Source organism: Cavia porcellus, unplaced genomic scaffold (assembly GCF_034190915.1).
Source record: "Cavia porcellus strain 051 isolate PalLab524CR breed Dunkin Hartley unplaced genomic scaffold, mCavPor4.1 scaffold_2, whole genome shotgun sequence".
Taxonomy (NCBI): Eukaryota; Metazoa; Chordata; class Mammalia; order Rodentia; family Caviidae; genus Cavia; species Cavia porcellus.
Window position 1 is genome coordinate 88572797 of NW_026947485.1, and position 16991 is coordinate 88589787.

At 31.3% G+C, this 16991-nt stretch overlaps 1 protein-coding gene across 8 annotated transcripts in view; it reads left to right on the plus strand.

Annotated features, from left to right (window-relative positions):
• Atrnl1 (attractin like 1) overlaps nt 1-16991 on the plus strand; it is an 833524-nt gene that overhangs the window by 262345 nt on the left and 554188 nt on the right. For all 8 annotated transcript variants that reach the window (XM_063244803.1, XM_063244801.1, XM_063244808.1 and 5 more), the window contains exons 20-21: nt 4048-4141; nt 11078-11130. In XM_063244803.1, coding sequence (XP_063100873.1) covers nt 4048-4141; nt 11078-11130 — 147 coding nt within the window. The remainder of the gene's footprint in view (nt 1-4047; nt 4142-11077; nt 11131-16991) is intronic.

Genomic DNA, 16991 nt, shown 5'->3' on the forward strand with positions numbered 1-16991 from the left:
GTGTGCTAGAGGATTTTTGCCACTGAATTTACGTAAAGTATTCGATAATTAATAGTCCAACTTATGTTAATAATAGGTTGAGTTCATAGCATGTAAAAACAACACTTTTTTTCTTTCACACTTCATACTGTTAATATCATAGTTATACCTTTTTATTTGGTACATTTTTAAAAGATTATTGTGACTATATTATTTCAATATAGATTTAAACTTTTATGCTAGAGTTAAATGATTATGTGCTGCTATTCTTGTACTACAATGTTTGAATTACATTATATATTTACCATTTCCAATTAATTTTATATTTCTTTTTGGTGTTGTTACTTATCATCCTTTCATTGAACCCATTTATCATTTCTTACAAATCAGATTTTATAGGAATGAACACCTTTAACTTCCATTTTAGAATATCTTTATATCACTTTTGAAAGCTTCACTAGGTATAATATTTTTTGTTGGCAGTTATTTCTTTCAGTAATTAAAGGCATCAATCCTACTTCCTCCTGTCTTGTAAGATTTCTGTTGAGAAACCCACTGTAGCCTCATGGAGTTTCTTGTATATATGATGATTTTCTTATGTATGGCTTCTTTGAAGATGCTCCATTTGTTTTTGACAATTTACTTTTCATTATTTGCTTAGAGCATAGCTATTGTTGTTTCTGGAGTTGGGTATGCAGTTGGTGAGACTCTTACTATATCCTCTAGTGAGTGTAGTTACTCTATTTCCTGGAAAGACTAGTTTCTCCTTGGGACTTTGGTTAAGGCTGGTGCTAGTATGGGTTCTGCAGTGGGCTTGTTGCCATACATGAGCACTAATGTGATTTCCTCTGAAATCCTATGGGAACTACAGCCAGATCTCAAAAGGTCTAGCAGAGGTAGGTTCTTTAGTTAGGCAGTATTACCCCTGTTGAATATCTAAAAGAGAATGAACTTATAAGGGTGCTTCAGTGCCCACTGTTGAGAACATGTTCTTCAACTCTGTGTCTCAGGTAATAAATGTGCATTGTCCTGCAAGACTCATGGGCAGGCAGATATGTTCCCAGACTACAGTTGAGTGGTGTTGGAGCTTATTCATAGGGCTGTTGCAAGATTTGTAGTGGGCTGACATCAGTGGATTAGTGACAGGCATTTATCCTTCAGGTACCCAGGAGGGCTGAACTGCTTCCAGACTAAACAAAAGAGGAGTGAGGGTCTAGATCCAGGGTCGTCGTGGGATCTGAGGGGCTGAGGTTGGCAAGCATCTCCTAGGAAGTGAGATGGGTTTATCTTCCAGTGCTTCACTGGCTGAGCAGAGGTATTTTTCCAACTATAGCAGAAACTGAGGCCAGGATGCATGGCTGTCTTCAGATTTTCTGTGGAACTAAGTCTAGAAAGACTGACAGTGGGAATTCTCTCTTTATCACTTTACTGAACAATCAGAATTACTCCTAGATCACAGCAGAGAGATGAAACTCGGGTTTAGGGTCTTTTCAAGAATTGCTGGGACAAGTCCAGCAAGAGTGCCAGCAAGTTTTCAAAACATGAAGATTTAAAACCATGTACTTCTGTATAGTAGAAATTCTTACTATATTTGAAATATAATCTATAATATATCTATCATATTTCATTCAGTATAATTATGTTTGCCATAAATACAAAAGATATCGAATTGACATGACCATCTAAATTCCAGAAAATATTATTATATGTATGCAGGTTGCAATGACATATAATAAACGCACATAAAAAATACTGCCAATGACTATTTTTTATTTTCATTGTCTAAAGTATATTTTTGTATGTGACTTGTTTGAGATATGTTTAATGATACCTTTTTTATCTTTATTTTTAGTTTGAATATAAGTTGACATTGCAAATTTATACTATGGGGACAGAAATATCATGTGACCACATTATGTTCCTCTAGTGTATATCTAGGCCATAAAATCACCTTGTAAAATTTCCCTAAATACCGGCCACTGTATTAAACTTTCATATGTGCTTATTCAGCATAAAAATAGCTTCAAGTGCTGACAACAAAATAATTTTAAAACTGTCATGAAGTATAAACTTTAAACAATTGAATTTAAAGTGATTTTTGTTGTTTTATTCTGCAATATAATACTGTGAGGAAATTCTTTCAAAATGTGCTCACATGAAGTTATTTTAATTCATTTTTACTCAGAAATTATTAAAATTACATTGATAATTTTTAAAAGAACACTGCAAACATAACTATTAGCAAGTTTTGCCATAGAGGATAAATGAAATGTTTACTCAGGTTTTAAAATATTAATATGCATCTTCTTAGTGAACTTCTGAATGCAAGACAGTATTAATTTGAAATTGCTATTTAATATTAAGGATGCCATGGCATATTCATTTATTATTTAATAAGTTGCATATTTCCAATATATTCTAGTGTCTTTACTGCTTGATAATAGTTTCCTGTATTTTTTGCAATTCTCTATATTATCTTTCATTTTTTTATTCTCTCATCTTGTATTTCATAATTAATGCTATAAACTGAAAAGAAAATTATGCAGATTTATTAAATAATTTAAGAGGAGCCCTCCATACATTCATGTTTAAATGTCTTCTAGTAAAAACAAGAAATTATGAGAAATCTCCTTGTTAAAATCTTATTTTATGTGTTTATGTCAGGTTTATGTGTATATTTACTTTATTAATCATCTTTTTTTCAAGGGTTGTAAACATAAACAATGAAAAAGAAGCCTAGTGTTGTACTGTATTTTGTATTATGCTAAACACTAATTATTTAAAAATATGGAATGAAATGTAGTTTATATGCTATAAAAATCACCACTGTAAAGTATACAGTTTAGTAATCTTTGATAATACTAAAATAATGGAAATTCGCACCAAATCCTCCTTTCTTCTTCTTTTGTTTACTCCATCTAATTCAGTACAAACAGAATGAGCATCTCCAACTAAGATATAGACTTATCCTTAGAAAATGTTCAGATTGATCTTGTACTGTATTTCATTTTGGTATACAGTATCCATTTTCTCTTGGAGACTCAGTTAAAATGTCAATATGATTATTTGCCTACTTTTTGCATTTGCTCATTAAAGAGAAACATTAGCATACTGATATTTTAAGAAAACACTTTGGGAAAATTTGACTCATCATTTTAATGTATGTTTAGAATTGTTTAGCTAGCTGGTAGTGTTCAAGAATATAATAGTTGTTACCGAAGAGTTTTGAAAGAGCTAGTGACATAATTAGCTTGTCTCTTTTGAATATGTCATTTGTTTGGAGGATAAATATTAACCTAGAAGTGAAGGTAGAGAGAGCCAATACATGATTGTATTGGTGTCAGTAAGAGAAAATGGATGATAAAATTTGAATGGTAACTATCAGAATAAAAAGGAGAGGTCAGATGCAAGAGATACTGTGCATGTAGAAATTAGAATTTGCTAATTGAATGCATAGTGAGCATAATAAAATGTGTCCTAAATAATTGGAACATGACTCTTACAGAAAAGAATATATAGTAAGAAATTGAGACGAGTTTATATAAATAAAACTATGTGCATGAATTCATTTAGTATTTTGAAGTAATAAAAATAAAAATGATCTCAAAAATGTAGTCATCTCAAAGGACAATTTTAGGGCAAGATACAAATGTTTCTAAAAAACACAATAGATAGGAATATTGGTTATTATTACCAGTAATAATAGTATTAAAAGTAATAACTGAATTAAGTGATTGGTATGTGAGGAGTACTATTATTTTTCTTCTTCAGATAAAGAAACTAACTAAAAACGTTAAGTAAATTGTCTAACATCACATAATTAGATGTGTGTTTTGAAACTAACCTGTTGTACTGTAAGACACCTACTTTAACTCTTGGAAATCCATTTCAAAAAAGTGACAAGAATGATGAGATAAGTGTTTGAAGTGAGGGAAAGTATTTTGAGAGGAATTAATGGCAATGTGTCTTTTACTCTAATGCCTTATTGAAACATTCTCTATATTTTGATCATACTTTGTATATATGTCATATAGAATATTCAGTATCATTTTGGTTTTGAACTTGCAGCTTGTACATGCAGTGGTCATGCAAATATTTGTCATTTGCACACTGGAAAGTGTTTCTGTACAACCAAAGGCATAAAGGGAGATCAATGCCAATTGTAAGTACAAATGATTTTAAAAATTGTTTCTTTTTTTATTCTTTATAAAATTTATATTTTTAAAGTGAATTTTTTTCTGATTTTGAACTATATACATGCAAATATATGTTTATAAATTAATATTTGACAGAAATAATAAATTTTAACTAAAATGATTGTATAAGTGTAGGAAAAATTTAAAAAGTGAAATAATATCTCATTGTATCTAAAGAAGTCACACATGATTTTTTGAATATTTTATCTTTTTTATTTAAAATACATTGTTTACTATAGAATTATCTTAATCATTTTAAATTAGATCATCTTATTTTTTACTGTATTCTGAAGTATCACAGATTTTTAAGTTCAGAGTAGTTGAAAACAACTAGTTCATGTTCTTTCCCCATACTTGATGAAGTTAGAAATAGTTCTAATCATATATGATAAGGGCAGTTTCCATTAAAGAAGGTCTTTTGGTTGATGGGAACTATATCAGAATCCTGTGTTTTAAAACAGAAGGAGGCCTCTAATATTTTACAACACTAACATTTGGTTGTTGTCAATAGCGCCAAATTTATGGGACTTTGACCTGAGAATTTGCATAGGACCCATGTTTAGAAGCACATCACACTTGATATAATGCTCTTCTGTTATTTACTGTTTTGAAATTCCAAATAATTTGTAACAAAAACTTTATATCTGTATTTCCTACCATTCTCTCTCATTCTCTCAAATTATTTACTAGATCCAGTTCATGAACAGTGTGAATTCTTTAATCTCTTTGTTGATTGGATAACTATGAAGGAATGGAGATAATTTTTATACACTATAGTTACAATATTATGGACAAAAGTGAATTATGAAATTCTGCCATGATCCTAAATATACAGAAACTATTACTGTAGTTTTACATAAAAGATATTAACATATAAACATTGATAGTCATTACTTAGTACTGTAATTTTTTATTGTCAAGACAGCAGGGTTTTAATTCATTGAAATATTGAGCTTATTAATATGGAGTTAATATGTAAGAAATTTAGAAAATGCATAGTTCTCAGTGTCAAAATGGCATTTTGCACATGATTTTAATTGTGTATTTTTAAAAGCAGGGAAAATAGAAATGCCAATTTAGAAAGAATATTTTATAGATAGTAAATTGAATACCACTTATTACCTTTCTGTTGCTCACTTAACTTTGGGTATTGAGTAATAAAGAACAGGACCAGCATTCTTAAAGCAATTATTTGTTCTGGTGTTCTTATATAATAATATGTTCTTGTTAGGGAGCAGAGAGAGTCATTTAAATCAATAAGCAATTATTAAGTTAGTTCTTCTATTAAGGAAAATTAGTAATACATTTTTTACCTAAAGTATTTTTCTGACTTGCAGTGAAGTACTAGACAAACATATTAATTTATTTTATTAGTTATTTGATATGCCTATAAACAGTTTACTCTTCTCAGAATAATTTTTTGGTTTTATTTAGTCAAGATGTCATATATTGTGTATTTTACATAACCTTCCCTACCTGAAACTGGATCTTCTTCTGTCTCCTAATTACTTCTTTATATTACCAATGTACTCCTTTATATCCTTTACTCAGGTGAATTTCTTTAGGGACTGCTGTATCACTACCATAATATGATTTTCCGATGAATTTATTTATTGGGAATCGAATAAAGCTTTAGTGGGATACTAAGAGGGGGATTATTATTCCTTCTGAAAGGATAAGGAAAGTTCAAATAAAGAATATTTAACTGGAAGTTGAACAATGGGTAAAATTTTGAGGTATAGAAGGTAATACAAAGAAGGGAAAACAGCATCAGTAAAAGAAAATAAGAAAGTAAGAATGGCATTTCTAGATTGTCTCAGGGATGTAGAGAGCTGAATGGAACCTTATTCTACACCTACACTTGGACAAGTTTATGAGTTTTCTTGAAGCCATTAGAGACTTGAGATTACAAGATAACCAGTAGCTAAAAATCTAAAAAGATGCAAGAACCTTCAGGGAGTCATGGGACCTAAATATTTGCTTACCTGGAGTGGAGCCATCTGGAAACTTCTAAGAATTAATGAAACTGATTGACAAATTGCCAGATGTTGATTGTATACTGTTAACTAACAGTGAAGCTAATGAGAGCCATGGAATTGGTGGAGTTTCTCCCTGGCATAAATTCCTTCCTTTTACAAATTCAACCAGTTATTCATGGAAATAGAGAAGATTTTAAGAAAAGACTCTTGTTGGCGTAAGCTCATTGAAAGGAATGCCAGCCACTTTGATCAGAACATGAATATTGCGATTGGAATATCCATCCAAAAGGTGCTGAAAAGGTGTCAGTTCTCAATCTATTCTTGGCCTGATACATAGCTGGTAATAAAAATGGTAATTTAAAAAATAATAAAACATGGTGTATAATATAAATATATAATTGATAATGTAGTATTTTAAATATTTCTTAGTTTTGAGGAATAAAAATGATCTTAAAAACATAACCTTTTCTCTGATTACAATGTGAATCAAAATATATTTGGAGTCCATAAAGTATAATATATCTCAATTAGACTTATTTTCAGTGTAATAGTATAAAGAAGCACAGTACTATTTGATTTTTCTTAAGTCTTTTGATGACTACCTTTTTAATAGAAACTAGTGTTCCCCATGAGAAATAAATAGTATATATTATAGAAAAAGCAAAAGAAATTTGAATTAGTTATTGTAGCCAGTTCTTGTAATGCATCTTGGAAATTCCCTTAGATATAGCAGACAGTTTTCTACACTTCCCAGTATCCTGCATCAAGCGTGAGTCTCACCAATCCCTTACTGGTTTCAAAGCACGTTATTTCAGCCCAAGTGCAATCAGGAAGTGTTGTACAGTTAATGTCAGTAAGGGTAGTCCTCAACCAATATGAGGTGGTAGTTTCCCTACATTTCCTACTTACCAAGGCTGCCTGAGATCACTGCCCAACGAAAATATGCATATCCAAGTCTATCTCAGTACTTGATGAGTCATCTCTACTGAGTCAGTTGCTCTTGGATGTCCTCCTAGATAACAGATCCTTAACATGAGATGTTTTATAATTGATGGCCTATCAGATGGGCATTAAGTATTATGATACTGGTTGCGAGTTATAGGTTATCCTGATGTGTGTAGTAATTATTAAGAATCAATCTTATCTGTGGTCATTTGGGATAATGTATAGCTTGAGGAAGAAGTACTGGTATTTATGTAATGTTAGCACTTGAAAAATATGAGGGCTAATAATTAGATGAATTACAAATTTGGGATAGTTTTTTTCTGCTGTAAATCCTTGAAAGAGGAACTTTTCTTCATCTCAATCCATAGTCTGAACATTAGCAGACCAATAATGATAGTATTTAAAAACATTTATCTCCTATAGCCACAGGGAAGATAATACTGAAAATCATACCCACAATTTAATCATAAGGCTGACTGAGGGCAAATGAAATTAAAGCCTCAGCTATGACAGTTCTTTCGTAGCAAAGTCACTGTCTGATATGAAGGGGTGGTACTTTGAGACCTCAGAACTCGAACCCCCAGATTACCCTCAACATTCCTAGTCTGAGGTAGTAGTGCAGGTTCCCTTTCCTTGGAAACAGTGCAACAATTTGACCTAAAAGTTATACTTCATAAAAAGTTGTTTATCCTCCAGAGCATCTGCCGCCTCTAATAGAAAATTTTAAAAGAACACCTTTTTCATTTCATAGTTCAGCATCCTAGGCAGTTAAAGGTTGAGGGGCCCCAGTGGGTGAAGGACTTTTTTGTTAATGGGAACCTGCAGTGTCTCACAGTGACATAGAAAATCACATAGGGAAAGTACATACAAATGACAGAGTCAAATATGCTTTTGTAACAGACTTACTTGAGATAATTCATTAGCCTGTTAATTTGCAAGTGGATTAATCCATTCATAAGGGCAGAGCTTTCAAGACCTAAACATCTCTTAATGGCCTTATCTGGTCCCATAGTTTGGTGTTTTACAATGGGGATTCTTTATCATCTTGAGTTTTGGTGGAAACATTGAATAATTAGTGCCCATTAATGGGCTCTGTTTTCTTGGATGTCTTCCAGGTGTTTCCTTCATAGGCTAGTGGGGAGTTCAGCAGTAAGAGGAACTCTAAAGTTTTTGTGAAATGCGGGTAGTGGCTATTTTCTGCAAGTCAAAGTATACTGCAGAAGATGTTGCCAGGGTTCTATATTCTCTAGTGCCAAAGGGCATGTCAAAATTCCAGAATAAAAGAAGTCAGGTGGTATTATTTAACTCTTAAGCATAGATATAATTACTTTAATCGTCAAGAGGGCCAGATGATCACCAGAGACTCTTAGTTGTCAGAAATTTGCAGGAATGACTAAGATGATGAGAAATATAACTAGACTACTGCCTAACATGTGTCACCAGAATAAAGAAAACCAACAATCAGTGAGAAGACAGTTAACAGGTGCACCAATGGAAAATTAAGACTCCACGAATCTGATCTGTAACTTGACTTCTAAAGCTTACCAATTAGAGATTAGGTTCCTTCGAGAAACTATCCTTGCAAACTATCAATACACACAGTAACTATTTTATCTCCAATTGAATTTGAACCCATTTAACAGGAAAAGTGGTGGAGAAAAGCAGAACACACACTACTTTTCAAAAGATGCTGGGTAAGGTATTTGAACTCATCTGGATCCCAAAAATAACATAAATTTACTTAAAAATATGATTAATACAGTACAGTAATGCACTTGTATAGTCCTGGCAGGAGGACTACTTAAACCCAAAATTTGGGGCTGGGCTGGGCAACAAATACAGCAAGACCCTAGCTCTTTAAAAAAATCTATCACTGTTAATATGTACTATAAGGAATTATAATTCAGAAGACACCACTGATAAATTTTAACTTAACGTTTACTGCATATTAAAACCAAAACATGTTTCTAGTTCGGCCTACCAAACAGACTTTGTCTATTAGGCTCTTTTAAAAAATTAAATTTATTTTTACTGATACATAAAAATTATACTTACCAATGGATACTATGTGATATTTTAATATATGTATACATTATATAATCAAGTTAAACTATCTGTTCAATCATTTATCAGTCCATGAGTGAAAACAGTCAAAATCTGTTTTCTTGCTTTTTCAAAGATACAATGTTAATCCCTTTTTATAGTCCTCTGTGGTTCAATAGTACACTAGAATTTTGTTATTTCTATCCAAGTGCAATTTAGCCCCATTTATATTTTCCCATTCTTTCTAATCACTCTCACTCTCTAGCTTTTGATTAGCTCTATGAATTTCTGTGAGATCAACATTTTACATTCCACATGTAAGATCATGTGATACCTGTCTTTTCGTGCTTGACTTACTCACCAAACAAAATAATGTCTAGTTACATCCATATTCTCACAAATGACAGGATTTCATTATTTGTATGACTTCTATAACTTTTTGTGGAAGCCCCATATTCTATTCTCATTGACTGTATTAATTTACATCACACCCAATAGAGTGCAAGGCTTCCTTTGACTCCAAGTATTTGTCAGCACTTGATGTCTTTAGTGCTTTTTTATCATTGCCATGGGATGATTTGGAATTTTTAGTCACTTTCTGGTGACTATGACGTTGAGCCCTGGAACAAAGGACTGAGGTCTTGACTGAGTGGTGCAAGGCCTTCACCCAAACTCTCTGTTCCATAATTGTGCTTTCAACTTGACTCAATCTTTGATACGTAAACTTTTGAAATTTTAAGGTTGGGTGTTGCAGGAGTTAGTACAAGTTTTCATAAACAAGTTCTGTTTCCTTTCTTAGTGTCCTTAATTAGTGTGTTTTCATTCAAATAATCTTAAAAATACTGTTTGTTCACTAAGCACAACTATTGTTTAAATAAGTGTATTGTCATTCTGGTGTTTCGGATTAATTTCTTATTTGATCCCTATTTTCCTAAAAACTTTTGTAAACCTCCCAGATCTTTTATAAGAATTATTTTTACTCAAGAGTGTTTTCAGGAGTTCAGCATAAACTGTGATCTCTACTATCTGGTTCTTTATTAATTAAGATATTTATGTATTGTAACAGGTTTTTTCCTAGTGAGCTGTACTAAAACTACACATTTTAGAAGTTCTCTCTTACCTATTTAAACTTAATTTGTATAATAAGTCACTGTATTGTTACCCATATATAGTCTACAGAATATATAAATATAAAATGTTTTTATATTATATAAATATTATAGTCTATGAAATGTGTACTCTGTGAAATATGTATTCTATAAAATATATAAGATAAATATGTATTCTATAAAATTATATATTCTATAAAAATATATGTTCTATAATATATATATTCTACAAAATTTGCTTTGACAGTTGTCCAAGAAATAGCATCATGTAAGACTAATGGATATCTTTTTTAGGCAGCAATTGTTATTTTAGTTTTATTCTAAAATAAAGACTGGAAAGTATAATTTTAAAGATTTTTAAAACTCATATTTTGCTTTCACGGCTATACTTAACCATATTTTTGATGTATTTAACATAGACCTCCTGAATATAAGGTGATCTTTTTTATTTTTAATACTATGCTTACATGAATTAAAATAGCTTTGAATTTAGTTCATAGTTTGTGGTTATATGTTTTCTCAATTTTTTCTTGTACTTGGTAATAGCATCATACCTTTATTCATACATTTACCTTCTTCTCATATTAAAAACTGATACATATCCCAAAATTCATAACCTTATCCCACTCTGTGATATCTCTTATATTGCTCTCAGATATGTTTATCTTTGTATCTCTCACTTGTGCTCCTTTACAGGCTTTCTACAATAAATTTCAATTATTGATAAAATTTATACTAGATTTTTAATGTAGAGTTTAAATGTGTTTGTTGTAACATGAGGCTTTAAATTATATTATTTGATAGTAAATAAGTTTTTCTTTTTTAGATGTGACTCTGAAAATCGTTATGTTGGTAATCCACTTAGAGGAACATGTTATTGTAAGTATTTACATATTTTAATATTAAATTGTTTTTATTACTAGTTTCAGATACTAAAAGTCATCTTACATAACTATAGTTTTCATTAATGTCTTATAATTTTTCATATCTTTCATATAGTTCCATAGATGGTACAAAGAAATGTCTCTCAAATGTTTTTTGGTGCATTTTCCTAATAGTAAAATAGCAATATAAATTATTCTAAACAGAACAAAATAGTGAACTTGAGTACACTCAAGTAAATTTAATGTGATTTTTTCCATTATGATTAACTTTTAAGCAAATATATTTTTGATAATTTTTTGCAGGGACAGTTTTGATCATTACCAAAAGCAAAAACCAAAACCCTAATTTTGTGCCAATAGATATTCTCTATTTAGTAATAATATTAGTGTACATTGTGTTTAAGTCACACAGCAGCCAAACTATATTCAGATGTTCTGATTTGTATTCCCAGTAACAATGTGTAAGAGTTTAATTTGTCAGCATTTCTGAACATCATCTCTCTTAGTTACATTTCTAAAATACCCAATAAATAAAGTTAAAGGAGGGAAGGTTAATTGAGCTCACAGTTTATAGAGATTTCATTTCATAATTGACTGGGTCCAAGCCAGGGTAGCGTGGAAGACAGGCATCTCAAAGGAGAAATAGTTCATGATAAACAGAAGTTAGCAAAGCAAAAGCAAGCAAGTGACAACCATAGCATTTTCTATCTCTTTATATCTTATGTAGACTACTCAAGGTGGTTTAGCACTCAGCCTTAAACCTGCTGCCATTGATCCTAGCATTGCACCATGAATCAGTCCCAAAGTCATACTGTGTATATGCAGCTACCTCTGAAAATGCCCCCATTTATGACTGCATGAGGCTCTGGGGAGAAATCTAGACACAAGCCATAACACTATGTATAACAGTTTTTTTTGTCAGTGTTCCTTTTTTTCTGTAAAAAAATTATTTATATTAGTACATGTTTTGAGCACATGACTGTATTCCTTATAGGGAGTTGGTACATGTACTTTACACATCTCAATTCTTTTGTATCCATACCCTTCGCTTCCTCCCCACTATGTCCATCTCTGTATTTTTTCATTATTTGAATTTACAAGTACATGTGTATAGCACATAATGTTTACATTCTTTTTGGGAAGCTGGTACATGTACATAACTCATTTTAATTTCTTTATTCATCCTGTCCATTCCCTTCCTCCCCTCTACCCTATCCTTTTATGACAATGAGTGAGTGTGTGTGTGTGTGTGTGTGTGTGTGTGTGTGTGTGTGATTCAAGTACACGTTTGTACAGTATAATGTTTACATTCCTTGTGGGGAATTGGTACATGTACACTTATATATTTTGATTTCCTTAAAAAATCCTCTTTACTTTCTTTCCTTCCTCCCTTTATTCTCTATTTTGATCCTCTTCCTTTTTATGGTACATTTTTGCAATATACAGTGTTTATATTCCTTGTGTGCAGTTGGGATGTGTAGGTAACATATTTTAATTCCTTTTAAAATCTTTCTTGCTCATTTCTTTCCCCTCTCCTTCTCTCTTGATGCCTGTCTGTTTTTAGAAAGATCTGTATCCCTACTTTCTGTTATCTTTTATTTTCCTTTTTATTTATACATTGGGATTCTCATGTAAGAAAAACCACGTGATATTTAAGCCTGGATGTCAGATTTATTTCACAGCATTATGGTCTCTAGATGTATCCATTTTCATACAAATGACTCAAGTTTATCTTTCATTATGGCAGATTAGTACTCCGTTGTGTGTATATATGTTTTATTTAACCCTTATCTCCTGTTGAACATATAGCCTGCTTCTAAGATTTAGCTGTTATGAATTGTGCTGCTATAAATTTGTCTACATATGTATCACATGTAAGCATGGCAATATATGATGTCTTTGATTGGGGAGATATGTAGAATGGAATATCTAGGTCAAATGGAATTTTTAGTGGGTTTATGTAAAATACTGTTAATCTATCTGCTTATTTTTATGCCAACAACACTTTTATAATTAATGTGGTTTGAATAAGTCTTGAATCAGGTAGTGTTTATCCTAAAGATTTGTTCTTAATTTTTAAACTCATTTTGGCTATTCAATTTTTTTGCATTAATGTAGGAAAACTAAAGAGTGTGTTTGTGAATTTTTACAAACATATATGCTATGATTTAGATTGAAGTTGTGTTGAATTTGTAGACAAAGTTGAGAGGTTGACATTTTAAATGTATTGCATCTTTTTTTTTTTTTTTTTTTTTTTTTGTCTTTTTGAGACAGGGTCTCGCTATGCAGTTCAGGCTGGCCTTGAGCTCACTTTGTAGCCCAGGCTGGTCTTGAACTTGCAACAATCCTTCTGCTTCAGCCTCCCAAGTGCTGGGATTACAGGCGCGAGACACTGCACCCAGCTGTATTGCATCTTTTGATCCACAGATATGGAATCTCTCTTTAGTTTTTTGTAATTATACTTTGTCTCAGCCATTTTGCATAGTTTTTATTGTATATGTCCTCAACTTTTTTTGTGTGTTTTTGAGACAGAGCCTTGCTGTATAGTTCAACTTCCCTAAACTCACTATGTAGCCCACTATTTTAATTTTTTAAATTAATGAAAGATATAATCACATATGGCTATATTTTTTGTCCATTAACAAATTGTGATTATTAGGATTATTTTGAGGCTTTGACAGTTAAAAATGATATTATGGACATTCATAGGGTCTTTGTGTGGATGTTTTATTTTCCTTAGGAAAAATCTTGGTAGTATAATTACTTATTTTTAACCTTATAAGGTGCACATATATTGGTTTTCAGTATGTATGTACCATTTTAATACACACTGGTAGTTTTATGGGTTGAGAGCTGTTTACAGTATCTCAATAGTATTATCTGTCTTCTTAAAATAGATGTTCTAGCATATGTGTTGCTTTATCTTTAAGTTTTAATTTGCTTGTCTTTTTAAAAGTTTTATTTTTTTATTAGTACATATTTGTAGTATGAGCAGTTTCTTCAAGGGGAGTTGTACATCCTCATAACACATCTTAATTCTTTTTTCATGCTCTCTCCCCTCCCCCACTCCTACCTCTGGCTCTACATTCCTTTCCCTTTTGCAATAGATCTGTCTCCTTTTTCCTATTATCTATCTTTTATTCTGATCTTTTTAAATTTTGGAATTTTCATATAAAAGAAGTCAGACAATGTTTATCTGTCTAATTTATTTTACTTAACATTATAGTCTCAAGATGCATCCATTTTTCCTATAGCTAACGCAAACTTACACTTTTTATAGCAATGTAGTTCTCCACCATGTGTAAGTACTACATTTTTCTTATCCATTCATCTATTGATGAACATGAAAGCCTTATCTAAGATTTAGACTTTATGAATTCTGCTGCTATGAGCATGGGTATAAGCATGTAATACTGCAATATGGTGTCATTAAAGTGTTTTGGGAAGATACTTCCATTCAACATCCTAAAATATGCAGGATACTCTGCCCAGAACAAAAATATCTGGCTTAAAATCTCAATCTGTTGTGCTAAAGCTCTGAATTGACTTAATCAGATTTAGATTTAATTTATATAGAATAATATTTAATAATTGTTTTTTCACAGAAAAGAGCCACAAAAATGTGTGCTCGTATTTGTTTTTATGAGCTTAGCAGATATTGATGCTCAAAGTTTATACTGTAATTTATCAGTTGCAGAAGTATAATAGTTTAATTTCTTGTTTGGAATACTTCTGTAAAAACAAATACTCTTCTCACCAGTGATTTGGATAAACACCAATAGAGTTCATATAGGAGACTCGGGGTAAATTGTATAGTTCTTTCTTTTGTTTCTATTTGTTTCCTTTTTTTTTAACTTTTTAAATATTTCTCCCTTTATTTAAAATAAAGAATTGTTTGATGAATATAATGTAAGGTGATACAATTTTTTGTTTGTGTCATCATAAACTTACAAATTCATATGTGTATGACACATGCTATTATGTTTCAACCCACATGCTATTATTTTCCCTTACTGATGCTTACATTGTCATTGTCAATTTCTTTGCCATATAAGTTACCTTTCTTTAGCTTTTCTAGATATTTTTCAAATATCCTGATTTTATTTTATGGGGACATGTTTATCTCATTTTTTAAAAAATTAGTAATTTGTTTTTGGCTCTTTCAAGTCTTCAGCCTTTATTGTGTCACAAAGTAGGGAACAGTTACAATTATGAACACATATGTAACTTATTTTTACTTAGTATGAACACATATATAACTAATTTAACTTAGTATGAATATGATATATTAATGTTTAAACCTTTTTTTGGAGACCAATATAACTTTTGTTATAGATTGTAGCTACTTAAAATAAATATGTATCATAATTTGTAATTTAAAATTTTATATTGACTACACCAAAAATGCAAAGAAATATGACATATCTTAACACACTCTTAAGTATTTTCATTATAACATGTAATCAGTATTTTAAAGAGCATTGAGATATTTACATTACTCTTATCACTGTTATTTCTATACTGTTTGATATACAGTTTATATTCTTTAATTAAAGCACATTTTAAAATAAATGTTATCTTTCAGCTAAATAGACACATATGGTATATGACTACTTTATCAGACAATTTATCTTCAGGTTGTATAGGACCACCCTAATTTCTTTAGAAATAGCAAGGAACACCATAAAGCACTAGATGGCACTGTTGTCATTTGTTATGAGATCATGACAGTTTAAATTATGAAAAGTAATTCTTGTATGAGGCCATTAAAACTTATGTTCTTTTGGAAAACCACAGTGGTTCTTGAGATAAGTGTTAATGGAAATTATTCTAGTGTTAAAGATTAGGTCAATTAGAGACCCTGGGCTACAGTGTAATTGAAACCAATGGAATAAAATATGGTACTACTGTATTTTAAAGAAATACATTTGAAGTTTTGTTTTACATTCATTTTTACTAGCTTTTTAAACTTTAGTTTAAAACCCAATACAGATACAAAGTATGATAACAAATATAGTTTAGTTCATATTTTTAAAAATTTATATAGTAAAAGGCATATTGCTATTACTCCACTTCAAAATACTTGCCCTTAGTTCAAACACACCCTGTAATACTTGCCACTTTCTGAAGAAGTTTTGAACTGGTTTTCCACTTGCTGAAGACTAAAACTGGACACATATCTTTTATAATCTACTAAGCTAAAATTAGAATGGATTAAAGAACTTTAACATTAACACAGAAACATTATATGTGCTGAAAGAGAGTAGGTAAAACTCTTGAAGACATTGGTGTAGGCAAAGACTTTATAAACAAATTTGAATTGCACAGGAACTATCACAAAGAATCAACAACTGGGATCTCACCCTACTAAAAAGCTTTTGCATAACAAGAGAAACCACAATATGGGCAAAAATATTTGCTAGCTGCTCCTCAGATAAATTTGAGGACATATAAAGAACTTAAAAAAGTCAGTCCTCCCAGTTTTCAAGACCCAGGTCAACAATGGGCACCTGAGAATGAATACACACTTCTCAGATAAAGAAATACAAACAACAAATAAATATGTGAAAAAATGTTCAATATCACTGGTCATTTAAGAGATGCAAATTAGTACAACACTGAGGTACCGCCTCACCCTAGAAAGAATGCCTAGTATCAAGAAATCAATCAACAACAAATGCTGGAGGGTCTGTGGGGAAAAGGAACCCTTCTCCACTGTTGGTGGGAATGAAACTGGTACAAGCATTGTGGAAATCAAGGTAAGGTGTCTTAGTGTGTCTGCAGTTGTTTCTGCATCTTATAACCTGTTCTGCTGATCTTTGGGTCTGATGTTTTTTCCAGTATCACACTTCTTTT